The sequence below is a fragment of the Lithobates pipiens genome, unplaced genomic scaffold, assembly GCF_037356315.1.
Source record: "Lithobates pipiens isolate NorthernLeopardFrog02 unplaced genomic scaffold, aLitPip1_a1.2 Scaffold_16, whole genome shotgun sequence".
Taxonomy (NCBI): domain Eukaryota; kingdom Metazoa; phylum Chordata; class Amphibia; order Anura; family Ranidae; genus Lithobates; species Lithobates pipiens.
This window is the reverse complement of record NW_027507748.1, coordinates 151,760,352-151,785,609: the sequence shown is the minus strand read 5'-3', so window position 1 is coordinate 151,785,609 and position 25,258 is coordinate 151,760,352. Positions and strand designations below refer to the sequence as shown.

General features: G+C 42.7%; 1 protein-coding gene across 2 annotated transcripts in view; it reads left to right on the top strand.

The window, feature by feature from the left end:
* STX1A (syntaxin 1A) overlaps window positions 1-25,025 on the top strand; it is a 216,042-nt gene extending 191,017 nt beyond the window's left edge. The window contains exons 7-10 of one of the 2 annotated variants that reach the window (XM_077480629.1): window positions 2,497-2,570; window positions 6,038-6,175; window positions 11,449-11,559; window positions 23,881-25,025. In XM_077480629.1, the coding sequence (XP_077336755.1) occupies window positions 2,497-2,570; window positions 6,038-6,175; window positions 11,449-11,559; window positions 23,881-23,958 (401 nt within the window). In that variant the 3' untranslated portion in view covers window positions 23,959-25,025. Of the gene's footprint in view, window positions 1-2,496; window positions 2,571-6,037; window positions 6,176-10,864; window positions 10,919-11,448; window positions 11,560-23,880 lie in introns of those variants that run through there. The other variant, XM_077480630.1, reaches the window with a different exon arrangement.
* Window positions 25,026-25,258: the final 233 nt, after the last annotated feature.

Genomic DNA, 25,258 nt, shown 5'->3' with positions numbered 1-25,258 from the left:
TATATACCAATATATTTCTGAAGGTTTACTTGACAAAGGTGGACCGCATGCTTTTCATATAGAATGTGCTGTAAGCAGTGTTGTTTTACCACTACTATTGCTATTATGATACCGCCTTTTTCGTGGTTCCTATGACAAAATTCACATAAGTCAATTCACAAACATTACTGCTTAAAATAACACTAGCTTAAGGCTGGGGATATCTGTGACTTTAAATCAGGAAAGTAGCCGTTGGAGTTGGTGACAAACTACGACAAGGTTTTGAGTGGAGTTAAAATAATCCATTATAGTCATTTGAGCCTTTTGTCAATTTCATACTCTGTCCTAGGAGCTACTTGCTTTTAACACTTTAGCTTCATCGACGTACCGGTACATCCCGGGACTTTGAGTGATTATACCGGGACAATGTCTGCAGCTTTATTGGGTTTAAACAATATATAAATATACAACATTGGACATTCGTTATACAAGGTACATTTATAGAATATCTGGCATTGACCAGAAATACAGTCGAATGATCTCCAACAGGTTCATTGTGAGCAAATTACAAACTCGAGTGCTCTGAACCATATCGTCTAAGCTATAAGCACATTAATATCGACAATAAAACTCAATGTAGTGATAAGATTAATATGAATAGAAGTAACAAGTGCACGTGAACAAATGTACAGAAATGGAACAAGTACCATGTGCCAGGAACCACTGGTAATGGTCATGAGACCTAAGACTAACTGCCATGTTAAATGAACTGTGTGGGTGAGCTCTACTCTATGGTCAGTATCAAGTATCAATAGATACTGGAGAAAAGTAATGTTGCCATTAAAGGCCTTAATACTCCCAGTACACGTTTGTCAATTATCTGCAATCAATGGAGTAGTACATCCATCCCACGCACATGTCCCTAAATCTTTTATTTTTTTTCCTTTTAAAAAATCCGTTTATTAAGTTAATAAATATAAACCAAAACAACAGTTAAACAAAAAAGACAAAACCAATGCATATTTTGGTGGTGAAGCCCATACAGGCAGACATGACAATGATTATAGAAATCAGGTCAGAGAGACAAGAGTTACACCCTGTGATGAGGGGGTGCTGCTCATACTAACAGACATTAATACCTTAAAAAAAAAACAATAATCAAAGTAAATAAAAAGTCCGTAAACACAAATAAACTATGTGTCAGGAAACCAAAAAGGGCTTTTTCTACTGCATCATAATGGACTTCCTAGCGTAAAAAAGTAGCAGACTGATCAGAGTTCACTCTGCTACAGTTGGTACTAGAGATTCAACTAGGCCTAACAAGCAAACACCCATGGAGGGTTGTATGGAGACAGATGTAACCAGGTTAACCAAGGCCAGCATCTCTTCTCAATAACCTACAACACTAGGGCAAGACCAAAAAATGGTCCTATTCAGTGCCTGGTGGGAACAATGGGCACTGGAGAAGTTGAAGTAAGGGTAGATGAGGAGAAATCAGGCCAGCCGAGTACTTGACCAAATCCCATAGGCGAAGGTAATGGGCCAGACATGGCCCGGTCACAAGAGGGCGTTGTATGGAGGGGAGCCAGGGCAATGAGGAGATGGGTTTTGGGTGTGAGTCCACTAGGTCTATAGTGGCCCATAGCGGCATTTGGTGTTGTGCATGGAGTTGGGATAACGGGGCTATGTTTGCAGCTATATAGTAGGTTTGTAGGTTAGGGACTGAGAGTCCTCCATTGATTCTGCGAGCATATAGAATTTTCTTATTGATCCTGGGATGGGTAGAACCCCACACAAATTTCAGGATTTTACGCTGATGTATTCGTAGGCTATGTGGTGGAATCGGGAACAGTAGGACTCTAAAGAAGTAAAGTAATTTCAGCAGGTATGTCATCAGAATTGCCACGATCCTGCCGAACCAGGATAATGGGTGGTGAGCCCAGGAGGACAACATGACTGTCAGCTTCTTAAGTATAGTAGGAAAGTTTGTTTAAAAGAGTCCTGCGTAGGTTGGGGTGAGCCGGATCCCCAGGTAGGGTAATGAGGTCAGCCATTGGAACGTAAAGGTGTTTTTTAAGATTATCAAGTCCGAGGGCAGAAGATGAATTGACATGGCTTTTGATTTGGTGGGGTTAATGGACAAGCCAACGAGAGGGATGCAAAAGAGTCTGGTAAAGAGAACAGGTTAGGTAGGCTGATTCTAGGGTTTGTTAGGGTTAGAAGGATATCATCTGCGAACAGTGATATCTTATGGGGTGTGCCTGCTATCTCAACACCAGTTATGTCTGGGTGAGATCGGATCGTCTCTGCCAACGGTTCCATGGCCAAAATAAATAGGAGTGGGGAGAGTGGGCAGCCTTGCTAAGTTCCCCTGCTAATGGGAAAGGAAACTGATTCGAAACCATAGTATCTGTGTTTCTCATATGATTGCTATTGTTCTTAACAAATTTAAAAAGCCCATTATATTTTTTAAATGGAGGTACAAAAAAACAAATACAAGCTTTATTCTCTTTGCAGCTGGTAGAACCACAACGAGTGAGGAACTGGAGGATATGCTGGAGAGTGGAAACCCCGCCATCTTCTCATCAGGGGTATGTTATAGCGCTAACAATAATGGTGATGTACAATGTCGTGGTAGCTTGGCATGCACACAGTGCAGAAAACAACAACTTAAAGAAATAGATCTGTATGTAGCATGATATGGCCAAGCAGGTCTATGTAAAGTATAAAAAGTCTCTGCTTCCATAGAGCAGTAAGAGATCTCCTTTTTTTGTGCTTTGTGAATTAGTCTTGATGTTTTAACGGTGGAGGAGGACATAGAACAACTCCCACTGACTCCCAGTGATGATATAGCAGAGCAGGAACAGGCAACATATTCTGCTTGCTGGATTTAGGAGATTTGCATATTAGCCACCGTTGAAGCTTCAGAAACTGAGACATTAATAATGAATAGGATTAGAGATGACCGGATTACTTATGTCAAGTGAGTTCCACTGAGTGAGAAGCAAATGTAAATTCTGGGAATGGCCAAGATTCTGGGGAAATACTGTATTTTATATGTAGTTAAAGGAAATTTCTATTAAAAGAAGTCATTCTACCATTGCTAAAAACGCAACTTACCTGGCTGTTTCACTAATCAGAAACAGATGTACAGTAAGTACAATCACAATGATGTCAGATCTCAGGATCTGCATACTTGTTAAGGTCAGTGATTGAGTAAGTCATTGTCATTAGTCATTGGATCAGTATAATAGCTAATTAGTATTCTATAAAAGAGAGATCATCAGTAGCAACCTCCATAATTAAAGTGGTTATAAAGCCTAAACATTTTTTGCTCCCACTGCTGTTAATCAAAGCCAGTGACACAGGCAGCAGGGCTTGGGAGCAAGCCTGCATGAGTGCTCTCATAGGAAGTGGCTTCCTATGATGCCCACTTACTGAAGAGGAGCCAGAAGCACCGGTGGCTCGAGAAGAGGAGGTTCAAGGCCGCTCTGTTATTCCATTGCACAGACCAGGTAAGTACACATCTGTTTGTTAAAAAAAAAAAAAAAAATTGCATTCACAATCACTTTAAAGTGGAAGTCCATGCTAAAACGAAAATCCCTGCATCTATAGATACCCATGATCTAACACTAACCTATCTAGCCCTGTAAAGAAGAAATCAGTATACATACCTTTTTCTGCAGCCGAACCGACCTGATCCCACGCTTCACTGTAGAGGTGGGTGCAGAGGACACATCTGACAACGGAAGCCTCATAGTAAATCTATGGGTGACGTCCCTTCCCATTTTTTTCACAGCCATTGTCGGCCGTGTCCTCTGCAGAGCTTCCACCGCTGGAGATCGGGTCGGATTGCCTTCAGAAAAGGTATGTATAGCGATTTTATCTTTATAGGGCTAGATAGGTTAGTGTTAGAATGTGGGTGTCTACAGATGCAGGGATTTTAGTTTTAGCATGGACTTCCACTTTAACTTTGTACATAAATGACCTCCCGCCCACCGTATAGTAAAATGGCAGTGGGATCTCCTCTCGTTCTGGGGCAACATCATATGACGTCACCATTCTCGCATGCAGCTTGGTGGTCGCGTCGCGACCCTAGGACACGGCTCTTTACCCATGTGATCAGCTGTGTCCAATCACATTCGATCACATGTAAATACAAATTTGCCTATCAGTGCCACCTATCCGTGATGCCCATCAGTGCCACCTATCAGTGCGGCATATTGGTGCCTCCTCATCAGTGCTGCCTCATCAGCACACATCAGTTAAGGAGAAAAATTACTTATTTACAAAATGTAATGATCACAACTAAGAATCGTTTTTTTTTTTTTTTTTTTTTTTATTTCGGTCTATTTTTGTTTTAAGCAAAAAGACCCAGCACTGATTAAATACCACCAAAAGAAAGCTCTATTTGTGTGAAAAAAATTATAAAAATTAAATTTGGGTATAGTGTTGCATGACCACGCAATTGTCATTCAAACTGTGACAGCGCTGAAAGCTGAAAATTGGACTGGGCAGAAAGGGGGTGAAAGTGCCCGGTATTGAAGCAGTTAAAATAAGTATTAAAAGACACATTTAGGCTGCCAAAGTAGGGGACTTAACATATTCCCTCTCTACGGGTTTTCTTTAAAGCTGAAATGTACAGTAAAACCTTGGATTGTGAGCATAATTAGTTCCAGAAACGTGCTTGTATTCCAAAGCACTCGTATATCAAAGCTAATTTCCCCATAAGAAATAAGTGAAACTCAGATAATTCGTTCCACAACCATTTATTCATATAAAAATGATTACGGCAATACAAAATACAGTATAAAGTATACTCTTAATAATAAAAAAAATTAACCTGCACTTTGAAATACAGTACTGTAGCTCATATCAATGGTAGGAATACTGTACAGTACCTCTATGGTGAAAAACAAAAGGATCACGGTTTTACTGTAAAAAAAGAATTACACTCACAATGTAAAGGTGTCTGGTGCTGATTCATGTAAAGCCGCTGGTGTACAGTTTATAGTACAGTATGTGGCCAGAGGCTCCCAGTGCTTCCTGGAGAACTCTGGGACACTGGGGAACTGTTGACACTTCCGGGTGCTCCGAAAGCCCGTTACGCCCACCCCATACAATGCATCGGCTTCTGTTAATGGAGGAAGAGCAGTTCAATGACAAGATCTGCACTGCCCTTTCATAGAATGATGCATAGGTAAAGCCCCATACACACTATCAGATTTTCTGCAGATTTTTTCCTTCAGATTTACCAAAACCATATAATATGAGGTCAAACCTTAGGAGTTTCAATGTGTATGCAATCAGGCAGGCCCTTGCACTACATGGTTTTGGTAAATCTGAAGACAAAAATCAGCACAAAATCTGATAGTGTGTATGGGGCATTAGAATATAGCTCAAACACTTAAAGTGGTATTCCGCACACAAAAAAAAAAAAGATTATAATTCCTAAAAAAAAAAATGTCAAAAAAAACATTTGGGAAAAAAAAAAAAACTTACCTCTAAATGCCTGTTTCTAGGGGTTCCCTCATAGTCTGCCTCCTTCAGTGCCTGGGCTCTTGACGTCACTTCCCCTCGGCGCAGCAAGGGCTCAGCTTTGCCCCCTCCCTCCTGTCAGTCATCTGGGACATGTGACAGGTCCCAGATGACTGCACGGCCAATCACGGCGCGCATGCGCAGTGGGTGCCCGGCTGTGAAGCCACAGCTGGGTGCCCACATTTGTAATGCTGGCGCCGCCGAGAGAAGGAGGGGACAAGCGGGTCTTTGCTCCCCCACATCGCTTGTCCCTGGGACAGGTAAGTGTCCTATTATTAAAAGTCAGCAGTTGCAGTATTTGTTGCTGCTAACTTTAATTTTTTTTTTTAACTTCTCTTTAAAGTATAAGCATGGGAATGCTAGTGCTGGATGTTGGACTATTATGTAGCAAAGAGATATGTATATAAACCAGCACCACAGATTCCGCACGAGGCTCTCATATCAAGAAAGTTGATCACCACTGAGCTTAAACAAATACCCGATTTGCATTCAATTAATATCATTTCCTATCTTCCTGCAGATCATCATGGACTCGAACATTACTAAACAAGCTCTGAATGAAATTGAGACTCGGCACAGTGAGATCATTAAGCTGGAGAACAGCATCCGAGAACTCCATGACATGTTCATGGATATGGCGATGCTTGTGGAGAGCCAGGTACGTTCGTTGTCACTCTTTGATTCCATCAGTGGAAATGTCACTCTGTATATTATTACTGATAATGTGCAGGAATGATAATGAAATTCCATGTTTTTACTTTTACTGTAAAATAGTAGGATTGATAGTTCACTTACTGCTTTTCCACTTAAAAATGGGAATGCTCTGGTCAATACTACACTTGGGCAATGGGTTTCTCACCCCCACTCCTGTCTTTACTTCCCATGCTGCATATGGGATGAGCGCTCAGCTGGTAAGTACTAACCACTTACCTGTTGTGATGTGTTCTGTTGATGTCTGCTTTGTAACCACGTGACTCTCAGTACACTGTCTGTCTTGCGTTCTCTTCAAATCTTTCTGTGCAGCTCTAATCCCAGCTTATTTTCTGTGCAGTTTTTAAAAATATGTATTATAAATTTGATTGTCAAGGAAGATTATACCTCAATGACTGCTCAAAATTTGCAGAAATAATGATTTATAAATGATGAGAAGCCCTATAAGGCTAGATTCACACCTATGCATTTTTAGTGCTTTTTGCATTTTGCAGATTTGCATTACTGAACGTGTTCCATAGGAAACCATGTTAGATGGAGTGCAGTGCAAATCTGCAAAATGCAAAAAGCACTAAAACTGCATAGGTGTGAATCCAGCCTAAAGCCCCATACACACTATCAGTTTTTCTGCTGAGTTTTTCCTTCAGACTTACCAAAACCATATAATATGAGGTCAAACCTTAGGTGTTTCAATTTGTATGTAATCGGGCAGGCCCTTGCACTACATGGTTTTGGTAAACCTGAAGGAAAAACTCAGCATAAAAACTGATAGTGTGTAAGGGGGCTTCAGACTTAAATGACCACAGCCAGAGAGATCTATAGACCTATTACATGTGCTTATCTTGCCATAAAGACAGCTGGTTTCTGTTAGCTGGAGGCAAAAGAAGGGAACAGAATGACAGTTGGTAGTTTCTTCTATAGGATTGCTTGACAAAATATTGCTTCCTACCCTCAACTGAGATGTGCTTAAATATGGCAATGTAGGGTTTAGTGTGAGCACTTGTTGCTGAAAATGCTGCATGTTTGAAAATCTCAGTGGTCACTGAACAAGTAACATTATTTTCTCAACAGTCAGGCTTGTGCCAGTGCTCAGCATCACCAATACACAACACCACAGTGGGTCCAACGGTGTAGTGACTGGGACATCTCCTGTCACTACCGATGGGGACCTGTCTTTCTATGGTCACTGCTAATTATTAGCATGGTGCAAGAAAGCAAACAGTGATGCTCTTTGACACTCTAAACAAATGACTATCAAGATTCTTATATAGCCAGGTCAAGCAATAGTTTGCAGTAGTTAGTCACATATAACTGGCAGGGCAGCCATCAGAAATTTTTGGGCCCCTTACATGGGACCCCCCCCCCCACATACCTGTATATGCCAGCCACCCCTCACACCTGTATATATGCCAGCCCCCACACACACACCTATGTATGTATGTATGTATGTGTGTGTGCGTGTGTATATATATGTGTGTGTGTGTGTGTGTGTGTGTGTGTGTATGTGTATATATATATATATATATATATATATATATATATATATATATATATAAAAACATCCCCTCACATACACACAGTGCTGTGTTTTGGCCTAGGCCGACAAGGCCCAGGCCTAGGGTGGCACTTTGCGGGGGACTGCAAAAAAAAAGCACCCGTACGCACTCAACAGCGGTGCTCAGTGACAGTGCTGCTCCATTTGCCAGAGAGCTCGACAGTGGCACTGTGAGAGGGGAGACGCGGGCTGTCTGTGTATTTTCTCTCCTTTCTCCTGTCAGCCAAAGAGAGAGCGGATTTAATTGAGGATGCTGCCCACTCAGAGAAGAGCGCACACTCTGACCTCCCTCCACTCTTCTGTTTCTGCGTATGAATCAGGGGAGACACCATGTCTTAGGAGAGGTGAATGATTAGCCAAGTCAACACCCTGTGCTCAGACATCCGATATCATTGTCACCCTCCTGTTCAGACTGGGCGTTCCTCTACACCTCTCCTCACTTGAAGAGTTAACTGTCATCTGTGCCTGCCTCATGCAGAGTGTCACTTACCTGTGTGTGTGTTGGGTGCCCCCACCCCCCCTTCACTCACCTATGTGCTTACTTCTCCAACCCAAACTCCGCACAGCCACCAGGGACCCCGCATAACCACCGGTGACCACGCACAGGGACCAGGGACAACCCAAAACAGCCACCAGAGACCCCACGCAGCCACCAGGGACAACCCAAAACCAGCCAGCAGCCATCAGGTGCCCCGCGCAGCCACCAGGGACCCCACGCAGCCACCAGGGACCCCACGCAAGGACCGGGGACAACCCAAAACAGCCACCAAAGACCCCACGCAGCCACCAGGGACCCCTTGCAGCCATCAGGGGCCCCTAATAGCCACTTGAGAAGGAAGGGGTGGGACAATTTTAGATGGAGGTGGGGGCGTCCAATTTTAGTCTTGCCTAGAACAGCACAAAACACTGCACACAGCACTGCATACACAAACCTGTAAACACACAAGGCTCTTGCCCCTCCCTGTACACAAACAGCCCCCCTCCCTTTCCCTCATAACCCCTACTTGTAAAGAAGGTCTTCCTACCTACCCAGCTAATTTTCACAAAGCTGACATGTTCCTGAGAAGTACAGATCACACAAAGGGTGCACATGCACATAGTAGCCAGAGGTGGCAGTAAAGAGCTTGATATCTGAGCTCAATGACACGAGAACAGCAGAAGCTGTGAAATTGTTTCCGTAATGGACAGTACGGCTCCCGTTCACCCGTCCTGCCTTCTTCTGGTCCGAGCAGGTCCCTTGAGCCCTGGGGCCCCTTATACTTTTGACGGCTGTACCCCCCCTGAGGGCGGACTTGATAACTCTTCTTGTTCTGTAATGTTGAAGACTTTTTCCTAATTGTCCAAGTAACTTCTTAAGTTCTAATGATTGTCAGGACTATACCCTAGCATTTATAGCCTGTCGCAGATTTTGTTGCTAGATTATGAAATGTGCATCTTTCACACCTCCTGCCATGTTTTTTGGACAATTAGCGTCTATCTTTACACCTTTCAATGTGATTAGATTTAGTTGATTGAGGTACCTGTGTTAGCCCTTGTACACACGATCTGAGAATCCGTCGGAATATGTCCTATCGGACCGTGTTGTCGGATAATCCGACTGTGTGTGGTATGCATCGGACTGATTCCATCGGAATATCCGTCGGACCCAATTTTCCAACTTGTTGGAAATATTTTCCGACCAACTGGGCCGATCGGACATACTCCGATCATGTGTAGAGAATTTTGATCGGACCAAGTGCCACGCATGCTCAGATCAAATTCCTACATCAAAGCTATTGGCTACTAGCCTGAATGTAGTCCCATCGTAACAAAATTACGTCATCACGTTCTAAAAGATCGGATTTTTCGACAACTTAGTCCGACTGTGTGTATGCAACAGTTTCGGACAAGATCCGACGGATTTGGTTGTCGAAATCTCCGACCGTGTGTACAGGGGCTTAGAGTATGTTCCCAAAATGTATTTGAACTAAACAAACTGCTTGGATGAGTGGTGAAACATTTTCAACTTTTTAGAAAATGTCCAGTTATTTTTGACTACTCACTGCTGGCTAAAATAAGAATAGTTTTCCAAATATATTTTTTTCCAGTGTAGATTAAATCTGAGGAATTGCTTTGTGGCACTAGATACATTAGAGCTTTCTGGATTCTTTTCTAAAAAGTCCTTTTCGGTAGTCTAAATGCCATGATACCAGTTAAAGCCCCTTGTGTGCTCATACGATAATACTGCTAGCAAAGCCCAAAATGACATTGATGGTACAGATCTCATGACAATGTTTTGAAGGTAACAATCAAATTCAGATTCAATCTAGGTAGAATAAAGCTCACCATATATACTACAGCCTAATTGTCCAGTCTTAAGCTGGCCATAGACAAAGCAATTTTCTGTTGATGGGGGAATCCTCCCGTGGAGCCATTGTGTTCTCCCAAGGTGGGGGAAGCCGTCCTGCCCGGAGAACACAGTGATTAGTGCTTGCAGCTGTTATAGTCACATGTAAAATATGACAGGGTGGTCGCACCCAAGTTGATCGATCAGACATGGTTTGAATCTCAACCTGTTCCCACTGAACCTGCCGAGATTAGAACCATCTGTGGTCAGGCTTTATTTAGATCAGTCAACAATTATGTTGTTTAAGGGCCTCCCTGATTGGATACAAACAGAATACATGTTTTAGACAGGTCCCCACAATATAATTGGATTCTAATTTGTATGGTCATTTTAAGTCTAGGGCTGCATGGAGTATTTTAATCTTTCTTGTGAGAATTGAACCTGTTATTGGCAGTCACTTCAATTGCAACACTTTGAAATCACTGTACTGCTAATAAGATGGTTGTCAACAAGCTGTATAATCTCTGAGTAGCAAGAGAGCTCTGTTGACCCCAGCCTACCCTATAAAGTCTTCTGAGTCTCAGGACCCGAGAAGGAACAATATCATTTTCAAGAGATCCAATGCAATCCTGAAGTTTCTGATTAGTGGTGGCCAAGTTTCTCTTTTCTGACTTATCTGGTGGTCATCCTATCTTCTGGTACATATTGTTCAAATGATTTATAAAACTCCCCCATTTGTTTTGTTTTTTTTGCAGGTTAAAGCTGATCGGAACAGCAAGTGGGGCTGAAAGTCACCCACAGAAGACCAGGTAACATGCAAAGGAATGCAATTAAACAACAATGATATTAAGTATCTTTCTTTTTCTGGCCCTCTTCTTATCCCTCACTCGTTCTTCCTGTCTCTATACTGCGCTGTTCTACTCCTGTCTATGAATCACTCTGAACTCGTCTGCTTTGTACTCTAAACTCTTATCCTATCTTCCATCTCTTCTGTCTCATTCATCTCTTGTCATTCCGCTGTCCACTCTTTACTTCACTCGGTATTCTTGGTTCTTTCTGCTCTCTTCTTCCACAATCTTTTCTCCCCTCTTTGTAAACCATTTCTTCAACCCATTCCATGATACATTTATGCACTTACCAATTCTGCATGTTTGCTGTGCGCCATGTACGCGCTTGTGTTCACTTGCATGTGTCTTTTATCTTGTATGTCGCTTTTTGTATTTCTCCAACTTCTCTTCTCTGTGTTACTTTCTCTTGATGTCTTCCGAATATCTCTGGCTCCTTCTTTTCGGCCTCTTCTGTTTTTCCCCTCCCCCCTCCTATTTCTGCACACCATCAGGGAGAGATGATTGATCGCATAGAGTATAATGTGGAACACGCTGTGGATTACGTGGAACGAGCTGTTTCCGACACCAAAAAGGCTGTCAAGTACCAGAGTAAAGCCCGGAGGGTGAGTAGCCACTGATACGCATATATGAACTTATGTAATAAAGAAGTGCAGAAAGCACATACTACTTTCCTTTATATTATACATATTGCACAGGACCGTATAGATTTAATTTCCAACATTTCACATTAATCTCTGCTGCATTTAAGTTCAGTGTCCTTAACCACTTCCCGACCAGCGCACGACGATGTACGTCGACAGAATGGCACGGGCAGGCATATTGGCGTACATGTACGTCCAATATTCGATGCCGCCCTGCCATCGGGAGCACGCCGCCGGCGGCGCGCTCCCGCGCTGGTCGGGACCCCCGTGAGTCCGGTCGCGGGACCCGCGGACTCGATCGCCGCGGGCATCCCCGCGATCGTCTCACGGAGCGGCCGAATGGAGGAAATGCTGTATAAACAACATTTTTCCATTCTGCCTAGCAACTAGTGACGCTGATCTCTGCTCCATGTGATTGGAGCAGAGATCAGTGTACACTAAATGAAAGCCCAACCCCCCCACAGTTAGTAACACACCCCTAGGAACACTTAACCCCTACACTGCCACCCACTGGTTAACCCTTTCACTGCCAGTGTCATTTACACAGGAATCACTGCATTTATATAGCAGTGATTACTGTATAAATGACAATGGTCCCAAAAATGTGTCAAAAATGTCCGATGGGTCCCCGACAATGTCGCAGTCACAATAAAAATCGCAGATCGCCGCCGTTACTAGTAAAAAAAAAAATAATAAAAAATTATTAATAAAAATGCTATAAAACTATCCCTATTTTGTAAACGCTATAACTTTTGCGCAAACCAATCAATAATCGCTTATTGCGATTTTTTTTACCAAAAATATGTAGAAGAATACGTATCGGCCTAAATTGAGGGAAAATTTTTTTTTTTATATATTTTTGGGGGATATTTATTATAACAAAAAGTAAAAAATAATGCGTTTTTTTCAAAATTGTCGCTCTATTTTTGTTTATAGCGCAAAAAATAAAAACCGCAGGGGTGATCAAATACCACCAAAAGAAAGCTCTATTTGTGGGAAAAAAAGGACGTCAATTTTGTTTGGGAGCCAGGTCGCACGACCGCGCAATTGTCAGTTAAAGCGACGCAGTGCCGAATCGCAAAAAGTGGTCTGGTCTTTGGCCAGCAAATTGGTCCGGTCTGAAAGTGGTTAAAGTCTAAAGGCATGGCTCCCAACTGTCCCTGATTTTAAGGGACTGTCCTTGATTTGGCACAATGTCCCTCAATCCTCCTCATTTGTCCCTCATTTTGGTCTGATCTATATTGTTGTATATAAAATGCACCATTTATCTATCAAAACGTGCTAAACCTTTCATCTAAATTGCTGCATTTGTAAATTTCAAAAGTCACTATAAAAGAAATATAGTGGTAACAAAGCACTTGTGGGTTTAACTAATCATTTTTTGCGGCTAATGCTCCTTTAAGGGGGCGTGGTGAGGGGGTGTATCCTATGCCTATATACTTTTGCTAGTAGGTGTCCCTCATTCCCATCTCAAAATGTTGGAAGGTATGACTAAAGTCTCCTTGTATGACAGCCTAAACAAGTACTAAAACCTGTTATTGTGTGAGACTTAAACCGCCATCTTTTACCTTCCCTGATGGAGCCAGATCTTTCATTCACACGCACCCCTTCCCAGACACTGCAGCTCACAGGGAGTCTGTAACTGGAGGCAGTGCTGTCAATCCAGAAAGCAGTGGGCAGGACTAGGTGCGTCCAGGTGTTGACAACTTCAAACTTGGTAGTCAGTGACAGTAATAATTGCTACTCCCTGTGCAGCAATTTTAATCATTCAGCTGGAGAACACCCACACAAACAAGGGATTAATACAGATACATTATGAAGGCCCTGCTAGAATACTAAGAATACATCAGTACCAACAATTGTATCATTGCAGTTGTTCAGTAGTCAGCGTTTTATCCAGCTGCTATTCGTTTGCATCTTATTAACAACACTCTGTACTATCTTCAACTAAAATTTTGCCTGAACGTGTGGACACTAGTTGCATTTTATGGTGTTGGTGTACAGTATATAGCATCATCTATATACAGCCATTATACTCACTTTGATATAGCTGTCTTGTAGTTGTATACACAGTGTCCTGTGTAAAAATGCAGCCTGTTTCAATTTCTCCATGGTCTATCGGGGGACACAGTTTGAGGGTAACTAAGCAATCTAGGGTATACTGCAAAGTACAGGAGAATTGGACACTAGGCACGGAGAAAATGGAAGGACTTGCCGGGTAACACATTCCACAGCACACATGCTTATTTTTGCTTAAGCCGGCCATAGATGGTTTTGAATCTTGGCCACTTCAGCAGGGACGGGCAGAAATTCGATCCATATATGTGCAAGCTGATTGTACCCAAGTCGATCTATCAATTGACTCAGGTAAAACCAGCATGTCAGATTTTTAGCATGAGAATATTGCCAGCTTCTATAGCCGCTAGCAAATAATTATTGGTTTCCCCTGGTATGGACAATAGCTCCAGGAGGGAATCAAGCTGTTTTCTTTCCTGGAACCCGTGGTTGTAGGAAAGAAAATCTATGGCCTGCCTTAGTCCCCTTAACCACTTGCCGACCGCCTCACGCCGATCTACGTCATCAGAATGGCACGGGCAGGCATAAGCACATATATGTACGTCCTTTGCCTCCCGCGGGTCGGGGGCCCGATCGGGCCCCCGCCCGGTGCCTGCGGCGGTCGGTTTTCGTTCGGGAGCGATCCCGGACGAGGGGACGGCCATTCATTCATGGCCACCCCCTCGCGATCGCTCCCGACGAATGGAAATCCCCGGTGACATCACTTCCTCTCCTGTAATGTAAACACAGGAGAGGAAGTGATGTATTCTCTCCTCCGTGTCGGTATTTTTCGTTCCGACACGGAGGAGAGCGGATCAGTGAGTTGCACCAACACATCCCACACACAGTAGAACATGCCAGGCACACTCACACCCCCCCTTTACCCCCCGATCACCCCCCCAATTACCCCTGCCCCCCAGTCACAGTGACACCAATGTCATTTTTTTTTTTTTTTTTTTTTTTTTTGCATTGGTGTCATTTGTGACTGTAATAACTGTTAGGGCAGTTAGGGTTAGCCCCCTTTAGTTCTAATGTACCCCCCTAACCCCCCCAATAAAGGTTTAACCCCGTGATCACCCCCCGTCGCCAGTGTCACTAAGGCTGGGTTCACATTGCAGCGGTTTATGAGAACGAATGTGATTCGCACCGCACTGCAGTGCAAATCACATCCGATCTCTGTGCGATTCGAGTTCAGCCATTCGCCGCACCCGCCGCACCCGCCACACCCGCCGCACCCGCCGCAAATTCGCACGGGACCCTTTTTTTGGCCCGCAGCAGAATCGGATCGCATGGGTGTTCACACCATGCGATCCGAGTTTGCAGATCGCACTGCGATATGCGAACTGATCTGGGGGTGTCAGTAACATTTCACTGACACTCCCAGCAGTTCGCATAGGGCAGTGTGAACTGCCGCCGGGAGGCATGCGATGCGGGAACCCGCCGCGGATTCGCGGCGTTTCCGCATCGCTCCAGTGTGAACCCAGCCTAATAAGCGATCATTTTTCTGATCGCCGTATTAGTGTCACAGGTGACGCTAGTTAGGCAGGTAGGTATTTAGGTTCGCCGCAGCTTTTTATAGCGCTAGGGACCCCCATATACTACCGCATAAAGCCCCCTGATTGCCCCCTAGTTAACCCTTTCACCAGTGATCACCATATAACTGTTACAGGTGACGCTGGTTGGTTAGTTATTTTTTTATAGTTTCAGGGCACCCGCCATTTATTACCTAATAAAGGTTTAACCCCCTGATCACCCGGCAGGTGTCATTTGTGACTAATAACTGTTAGGGCAGTTAGGGTTAGCCCCCTTTAGTTCTAAGGTACCCCCCTAACCCCCCCAATAAAGGTTTAACCCCGTGATCACCCCCCGTCGCCAGTGTCACTAAGGCTGGGTTCACATTGCAGCGGTTTATGAGAACGGATGTGATTCGCACCGCACTGCAGTGCAAATCACATCCGATCTCTGTGCGATTCGAGTTCAGCTATACAGATAGTATGGCTGAATTCGTGTCGCACCCGCCGCAAACTCGCACGGGACCCTTTTTTTGGTCCGCAGCAGAATCGGATCGCATGGGTGTTCACACCATGCGATCCAAGTTTGCAGATCGCACTGCGATATGCGAACTGATCTGGGGGTGTCATTAACATTTCACTGACACTCCCAGCAGTTCGCATAGGGCAGTGTGAACTGCCGCCGGGAGGCATGCGATGCGGGAACCCGCCGCGCATTCGTGGCGTTCCCGCATCGCTCCAGTGTGAACCCAGCCTAATAAGCGATCGTTTTTCTGATCGCTGTATTAGTGTCACAGGTGACGCTAGTTAGGCAGGTAGGTATTTAGGTTCGCCGCAGCTTTTTATAGCGCCAGGGACCCCCATATACTACCGCATAAAGCCCCCTGATTGCCCCCTAGTTAACCCTTTCACCAGTGATCACCATATAACTGTTACAGGTGACGCTGGTTGGTTAGTTATTTTTTTATAGTTTCAGGGCACCCGCCATTTATTACCTAGTCTCACTAGTGTACCCCTAAATTTAGGGGTGTCTACTTTCTAAAATGGGGTCATTTGGGGGGGGGGGGTTTGTGCCATCTTGGCATTTTATGGCCTTCAAAACTGTAACGCCCTTAGAAAGCCTGAAGGCGGTGCTTGGTTTTTGGGGCCCCGTACGCGGCTAGGCTCCCAAAAAGTCCCACATATGTGGTATCCCCGTACTCAGGAGAAGCAGCAGAATTTATTTTGGGGTGTCATTTCACATATGCCCATGGCATGCGTGAGCAATATATCATTTAGTGACAACTTTGTGAAAAAAAAAAAAAGTTTGTAATTTTCCCGCAACTTGTGGCAAAATATAAAATATTCCATGGACTCAACATGCCTCTCAGCAAATAGCTTGGGGTGTCTACTTTCTAAAATGGGGTCATTTGTGGGGGTTTTGTGCCATCTTGGCATTTTATGGCCTTCAAAACTGTAATAGGTAGTGAGAAGTGAACTCAAAAAATTACGCCCTTAGAAAGCCTGAAGGCGGTGCTTGGTTTTCGGGGCCCCGTACGCGGCTAGGCTCCCAAAAAGTCCCACATATGTGGTATCCCCGTACTCAGGAGAAGCAGCAGAATTTATTTTGGGGTGTCATTTCACATATGCCCATGGCATGCATGAGCAATATATCATTTAGTGACAACTTTGTGAAAAAAAAAAAAAAAAAAAAAAAGTTTGTAATTTTCCCGCAACTTGTGGCAAAATATAAAATATTCCATGGACTCAACATGCCTCTCAGCAAATAGCTTGGGGTGTCTACTTTCTAAAATGGGGTCATTTGTGGGGGTTTTGTGCCATCTTGGCATTTTATGGCCTTCAAAACTGTAATAGGTAGTGAGGCGTGAAATCAAAAATTGACGCCCTTAGAAAGCCTGAAGGCGGTGCTTGGTTTTCGGGGCCCTGTACGCGGCTAGGCTCCCAAAAAGTCCCACATATGTGGTATCCCCGTACTCAGGAGAAGCAGCAGAATTTATTTTGGGGTGTCATTTCACATACGCCCATAGCATGTGTGAGCAATATATCATTTAGTGACAACTTTGTGTAAAAAAAAAAAAAAAATTTTTTTTTGTCATTATTCAATCGCTTGAGGCAAAAAAATAAAATATTCAATGGGCTCAACATGCCTCTTATCAATTTCCTTAGGGGGTCTACTTTCCAAAATGGGGTCATTTGGGGGGGTTTTGTACTGCCCTGTCATTTTAGCACCTCAAGAAATGAGATAGGCAGTCGTAAACTAAAAGCTGCGTAAATTCCAGAAAACGTACCTTAGTTTGTAGATGTGACAACTTTTGCGCAAACCAATAAATATACAATTATTGACTTTTTTTTTACCAAAGACATGTGGCTGAATACATTTTGTCCTAAATGTATGACTAAAATTGAGTTTATTGGATTTTTCTAATAACAAAAAGTAGAAAATATCATTTTTTTTCAAAATTTGCGGTCTTTTTACGTTTATATCGCAAAAAATAAAAATCGCAGAGGCAATCAAATACCATCAAAAGAAAGCTCTATTTGTGGGAAGAAAAGGACGCAAATTTTGTTTGGGTACAACATTGCATGACCGCGCAATTACCAGTTAAAGCAGCGCAGTGCCAAAGTGTAAAAAGACCTCTGGTCATTTACCAGCAAAATGGTCCGGTCTGAAAGTGGTTAAGATAACGGCTATTTAATTTCATTCTGCTGTCTTCTTGACTTGAACTGGAAATTCCTTTCTGCTGCTAGTGCTAGTAGATTTAGACCACATATCAGAAATCACGTGAGTCTCTCTGGATAGCCAACAAGTTCAGTTTTTTCCCCGTTAGCCAAGCATTCTCGCAGCAATGGTCCTTGGTCGACAGTGACAACTGGTCTGTGTCTAGTTCCTCAGGTTTCTGCTTCATATCAGGCCAGTATATCTGGAGATTCCTTCTTTAATTATTTGGACCCAAACTGTGGCAGTTTTCCACCTGCCTGTTCCCGTCTCTGGAGACTCAATTTTGTCATATAGCAGGCTGTATGCTGTGTTGAGGATTCTTTCTTTGAATGGACCTTGAGGATGTCCTGAGTACGGTTGAAATCAACTGTATTTTACAGGGCACTATGCAGGGGAATAGGGCTTTTTATTTTCTGCTCTGTACTTCACTTATAATATATTACAGAGGAGCAAGCTGAGCATTGTTTTTATGAGACTACCCTCTATTTTATTTGTTCCGGGCAGTGTACTTGTTATTTTTTATTTATTTTTAACTCTGGCGACTGGGCACTGTAATGCCTGAACTGCCATTTTAAACTTCCCGCCATTGTGTAGTGAATGCATACAATGGCTGCTTCCTTCCCGCGGTTTGCAATCCTGTAAAGATTTGCAGTCTCTCCTGCCTACAGTTTTCACCTCTGCGAAAACTCGCTGGGGCAGACTACATGCTTCTAACGACAGCTATATCTGCAAATTGCACAGCTTTTTGGCACTTGGACACAATATTACCGTTTATAGATTTTGCCAGTAGTGACAAGTAGTCACAGAGTCATTGCTGCTGAATTGTCCCCTGGTACACCACTCAGGTTTATAAGTATTCCTGAGGGATTTGAGTAGCTCCTCTCTTAAAGGTACATATGCTTCTTGGTCATAATCCATGTGTCCACTACCAACAAAAAAAAACTTGCTTAGCACTGCAGTACTAAGGAGACAGCATTGTTCTGAACACAAGAATAGATGAGTCAAAGTTGGTGTTCAGAGGTTGTCTGGTTTAATTCTGGGCGGGTCTACAATTTATATGCGCTATTATTAGCCAATCATTGCATAGAACATGGGTGTGGTTAATACAGAGGTGTACATTACACATCATTACATATCATTAATTATGTCATCTGCTTTCATGAGTCACAGTCATGAGTTCTGTGGCTCAGACATATTGAGACACAATTTCTTTATTTAGACAGTACAGAATAAATCTGCTTATGCAAGCTATATTTTCTTATATGTATGCTTTATAGGAAAACCGCTACAGTCTGTAAATACAGAGTTTAAACTAACTAACAGGTTAACCCAAGTTAATCTTATATGAAATTATAACAACAGAGGGTTCACTGGCAAATTAGTAAATAAACCCCCCATTCAGCCACACCGTATGTGTGAGATGACACAAAGACCACAGTGCTGAGTATACCTACAAATGCTATAATCAGTGTAATCCAAGGCCTCGGCTGTAAAAAAAATAAAAAAAAATACACACCTGAAAGCGTACATTAATAAATTTTGATATGTACTATTAGTGCACATGCTTGGTAAAATGTACTAATGTCCTTTGATGTCGAAATTTTCAGTAAACATTAGGTTGCTGGAAATGACAAATTATTTATTGAGCCTGTTATTTTGAGTATTACATTGTGTCCAAATAAAATAAATGTATACCCCCCTTCAACAACAGGGGCACAGGGGGGCATGAAGCTAGCTAAACCCCTGCATGAACAGTCTTTTTTTTATTATGAGCATGCCACCAGAATAAAGTCCAACTCTATCCAGTTTTAGTTTAATTGGTTTAGGATAAAGTGGGGGAATGAGTCCGGTTTTTAATTGCTGTGGCTCCATTAGGGGGGTGACCATTGTACCCTCACGTATTTACAAAGTACAGTTCAGTGGATAACTTGTCAACAGGGTGACAAACTGCAGATATGCTTTGCATTTTAAATTAGTTCAGACATTTAGGTGTAGCGGGCACATTGGCTGGCCACCTGGGAAGATCTTGGAAGCAAGACTGAAAGATCTAAAAAAAAATTGATATATATATATATATATATACAGTGGTGTGAAAAAGTGTTTGCCCCCTCCCTCATTTCCTGTTCCTTTGCATGTTTGTCACACTTAAGTGTTTCGGAACATCAAACCAATTTAAACAATAGTCAAGGACAACACAAGTAAACACAAAATGCAATTTGTAAATGAAGGTGTTTATTATTAAAGGTGAAAAAAAATCCAAACCATCATGGCCCTGTGTGAAAAAGTGATTGCCCCCTAAACCTAATAACTGGTTGGGCCACCCTTAGCAGCAACAACTGCAACCAAGCGTTTGCGATAACGTGCAATGAGGCTTTTACAGCGTCCTGGAGGAATTTTGGCCCACTCATCTTTGCAGAATTGTCCTAATTCAGTTACATTAGAGGGTTTTCGAGCATGAACGGGCTTTTTAAGGTCATACCACAACATCTCAATAGGATTCAGGTCAGGACTTTGGCTAGGCCACTCCAAAGTCTTCATTTTGTTTTTCTTCAGCCATTCGGTGGTGGACTTGCTGGTGTGTTTAGGATCATTGTCCTGCTGCAGAACCCAAGTTCGTTTCAGCTTGAGTACACGAACAGATGGTCGGACATTCTCCTTCAGGATCTCTTGGTAGACAGCAGAATTCATAGTTCCTTTTATCACGGCAAGTCTTCCAGGTCCTGAAGCAGCAAAACAGCCCCAGACCATCACACTACCACCACCATATTTTACTGTTGGTATAATGTTCTTTTTATGAAATGCAGTGTTCCTTCTACGCCAGATATACTTGGACACACACCTTCCAAAGAGTTCCACTTTTGTCTCATCGGTCCACAGAATGTTGTCCCAAAAGTCTTGGGGATCATCAAGATGTGTTGTGGAGAAATTGAGACGAGCTTTGATGTTCTTTTTGCTCAGCAGTGGTTTTCTCCTTGGAACTCTGCCATGCAGGCCATTTTTGCCCAGTCTTTTCCTGATGGTGGAGGCATGAACGCTGACCTTAACTGAGGCAAGTGAGGCCTGCAGTTCCTTGGACGTTGTTGTGGGGTCTTTTGTGACCTCTTGGATGAGTCGTCGCTGTGCTCTTGGGGTAATTTTGGGCAGCCGGCCACTCCTGGGAAGGTTCACCACTGTTCCATGTCTTCGCCATTTGTGGATAATGGCTCTCACTGTGGTTCGCTGGATTCCCAAAGCTTTGGAAATGGCTTTATAACCCTTTCCAGACTGATAGATCTCAATTACTTTCTTTCTCAATTGTTCCTGAATTTCTTTGGGTCTCGGCATGATGTGTAGCTTTTAAGGATCTTCTGGTGGACCTTACTGTGTCAAGCAGCTCCTATTTAAGTGATGCCTTGATTGTGAACAGGTGTGGCAATAATCAGGCCTGGGTGTGGCTAGAGAAATTGAACTCAGGTGTGGACAACCACAGTTATAGTATGTTTTAACAAGGGGGGCAATCACTTTTTCACACAGGGCCATGATGGTTTGGATTTTTTTTCACCTTTAATAATAAACACCTTCATTTACAAATTGCATTTTGTGTTTACTTGTGTTGTCCTTGACTATTGTTTAAATTGGTTTGATGTTCCGAAACACTTAAGTGTGACAAACATGCAAAGGAACAGGAAATGAGGGAGGGGGCAAACACTTTTTCACACCACTGTATATATATATATATATATATATATATATACAGGTCCTTCTCAAAAAATTAGCATATTGTGATAAAGTTCATTATTTTCTGTAATGTACTGATAAACATTAGACTTTCATATATTTTAGATTCATTACACACAACTGAAGTAGTTCAAGCCTTTTCTTGTTTTAATATTGATGATTTTGGCATACAGCTCATGAAAACCCAAAATTCCTATCTCAAAAAATTAGCATATCATGAAAAGGTTCTCTAAACAAGCTATTAACCTAATCATCTGAATCAACTATTTAACTCTAAACACCTGCAAAAGATTCCTGAGGCTTTTAAAAACTCCCAGCCTGGTTCATTACTCAAAACCGCAATCATGGGTAAGACTGCCGACCTGACTGCTGTCCAGAAGGCCATCATTGACACCCTCAAGCAAGAGAGTAAGACATAGAAAGAAATTTCTGAACGAATAGGCTGTTCCCAGAGTGCTGTATCAAGGCACCTCAGTGGGAAGTCTGTGGGAAGGAAAAAGTGTGGCAGAAAACGCTGCACAACGAGAAGAGGTGACCGGACCCTGAAGAAGATTGTGGAGAAGGACCAATTCCAGACCTTGGAGGACCTGCAGAAGCAGTGAACTGAGTCTGGAGTAGAAACATCCAGAGCCACCGTGAACAGGCGTGTGCAGGAAATGGGCTACAGGTGCCGCATTCCCCAGGTCAAGCCACTTTTGAACCAGAAACAGCGGCAGAAGCGCCTGACCTGGGCTACAGAGAAGCAGCACTGGACTGTTGCTCAGTGGTCCAAAGTACTTTTTTCGGATGAAAGCAAATTTTGCATGTCATTCGGAAATCAAGGTGCCAGAGTCTGGAGGAAGACTGGGGAGAGGGAAATGCCAAAATGCCTGAGGTCCAGTGTCAAGTACCCACAGTCAGTGATGGTCTGGGGTGCCATGTCAGCTGCTGGTGTTGGTCCTCTGTGTTTTATCAAGGGCAGGGTCAATGCAGCTAGCTATCAGGAGATTTTGGAGCACTCCATGCTTCCATCTGCTGAAAAGCTTTATGGAGATGAAGATTTCATTTTTCATTTTTCAGCACGACCTGGCACAGTGCCAAAACCACTGGTAAATGGTTTACTGACCATGGTATTACTGTGCTCAATTGGCCTGCCAACTCTCTTGACCTGAACCCCATAGAGAATCTGTGAGATATTGGGAAGAGAAAGTTGAGAGACGCAAGACCCAACACTCTGGATGAGCTTAAGGCCGCTATCGAAGCATCCTGGGCCTCCATAACACCTCAGCAGTGCCACAGGCTGGTTGCCTCCATGCCACGCCACATTGAAGCAGTCATTTCTGCAAAAGGATTCCCGACCAAGTATTGAGTGCATAACTGAACATAATTATTTGAAGGTTGACTTTTTTTGTATTAAAAACACTTTTCTTTTATTGGTCGGATGAAATATGCTAATTTTTTGAGATAGGATTTTTGGGTTTTAAGGAGCTGTATGCCAAAATCATCAATATTAAAACAAGAAAAGGCTTGAACTACTTCAGTTGTGTGTAATGAATCTAAAATATATGAAAGTCTAATGTTTATCAGTACATTACAGAAAATAATGAACTTTATCACAATATGCTAACTTTTTGAGAAGGACCTGTATATATGTATATATATATATATATATATATATATATATATATATATACACTAAATCTACCTATGATCAGCATTGTCATTTATAGGCACCATGTTTTGAAGAAGGGCGTGATCTGTATTAGCCCAAAACTGTTACGATGATGGCCTATATATTTTGAATGTTTTGATTATATTTTTCATGAAAACATTTTTGTGCAGCAATCCCTTTTTGCCGTTTTCTCTAATATAAGCCTTTGGGAGAGCTTGATTGCCTTGAACTTGTTACTCCGACCGACGTGCACCTCACCCTTCTGAACTTTTTTTATATATATATATATATATATATATATATATATGTGTATATGTGTATATGTATATATGTGTATATATATATATATATATATATATATATATATGTGTGTGTGTGTATATGTATATATATATATGTGATCCTATGAAGAGAGCCTGCTAAGGATAAGTGCCCAGCAACAGCTTCTAATTTCAAATTGTTCATCACTGGCTTATACAGTATAATTTCTAGAAAACATCAACATGCTCACTTTCTATAGAAAATAATTGTATTTTGCATCATATACCAATACAAGACTGAAAATAGGAATAGCTCTGTGTTAGAACAATTTGCTGACCATTTATCTCTTTATCTCTTTTCTTCTACAGAAGAAGATCATGATCATAATCTGCTGTGTGGTGCTTGGTATTGTCATCGCTTCAACGTTCGGAGGGATTTTTGGATAGAAGGTCTGACAGCAGCCACAGTTTGCATGTTCAGGACATAGCAGGAAATATGCGGAAAACAGTGCAAAGCCGCACCTGATGGTGGGGGACTGACAGCGAAAAATACGCTTCCTGAGAGGAGAGCCCCTCTGCATGACTACCCTGTGTATAACCCAGCGCACATGCCCAGGGAGAGACTATTTGGTGCGGGAGGGGGAGGATGGGGTAGAAACAAAGTCAGACCTCCGTCTTGAAATCGGATGCAAAGCGATGCCCCTTTTATTCTTCCTTTCAGAAAAACAGACTTCCAGCGATGGATCCAGCTTGGTGCTTTATAGGGATCAGTATAGGGTTAGATTTCCTGCGCTGCCTTTATATTCTGTCCCCTTGCCCACCAGATGCCTTTTAGGTTTGAAGCAGGATCTGTCTCTTCCACATCCAACTAGACACCAGTGTTGGGCCAAAGTGCCAAGCGTAACCAACTCTCACTTCTTAGATGTAACCCCCACAGCCCTCCCCCTCTGAATAAACAACAACTTGGGACAGCGCGCTGGGACAGACCATGTTGGCCTCCCCTTTGCATGACAGGGGTTCAGTGTTTGGTTAAACATTTTAAGGTTGGATTCTGTTTTGTGTGATCCTTGCCCTTTATCAACTCCTCTCCAGGAGAGGGGCACACCTTCCCCTTTTTTGTATTATGTGCATACATTCTCTTTTGTAATTGTGTGAGCAAGGTGTCCACTTGTGTGTATGTCTCTCTCAAGACCACGTATGCAGACAAATAAAAGTGTGAGGAGACTCCTGTGTATTGGAAGCTGTGGAGATGTCACAGTGGGGCAGGACAGCACCATCATTCCAGCTGATGATGGGAGGCCAAGCCCTAATGTGCCTTACGGCTTGTACCAGTCAGGAGTTAACCCCTTTTTAGAGCTGCAAAGATCTCGGGATTTTCACAACTCTGAAGGGATTAATCACCAGCATGCTTTGTGAGGAGAGATTTTATATTTGGTGTTATATCTTCCTGGTGTATTTTGTCTGCAGCCCTTGTATGGCATTTAATAAATGATGTGAGTTTGGGAACAGTAAAATGTCAGGTTTTGCATTTTGTTTCAGACCCTTTTCTAGAAATGATCCTAGCAAAAAGCTTTTCTTGTTGGAATAAGGGATCTCATTTATCCTGGAAAGTTTAATAATATACAATAAATTTGTCATACTCGCCACTGTCATCAACACCTTCAAATGTGAACTCTATACAGGCTGCAAAATACACAGTTGAAACATATACAGTATCTCACAAAAGTGAGTACACCCCTCACATTTT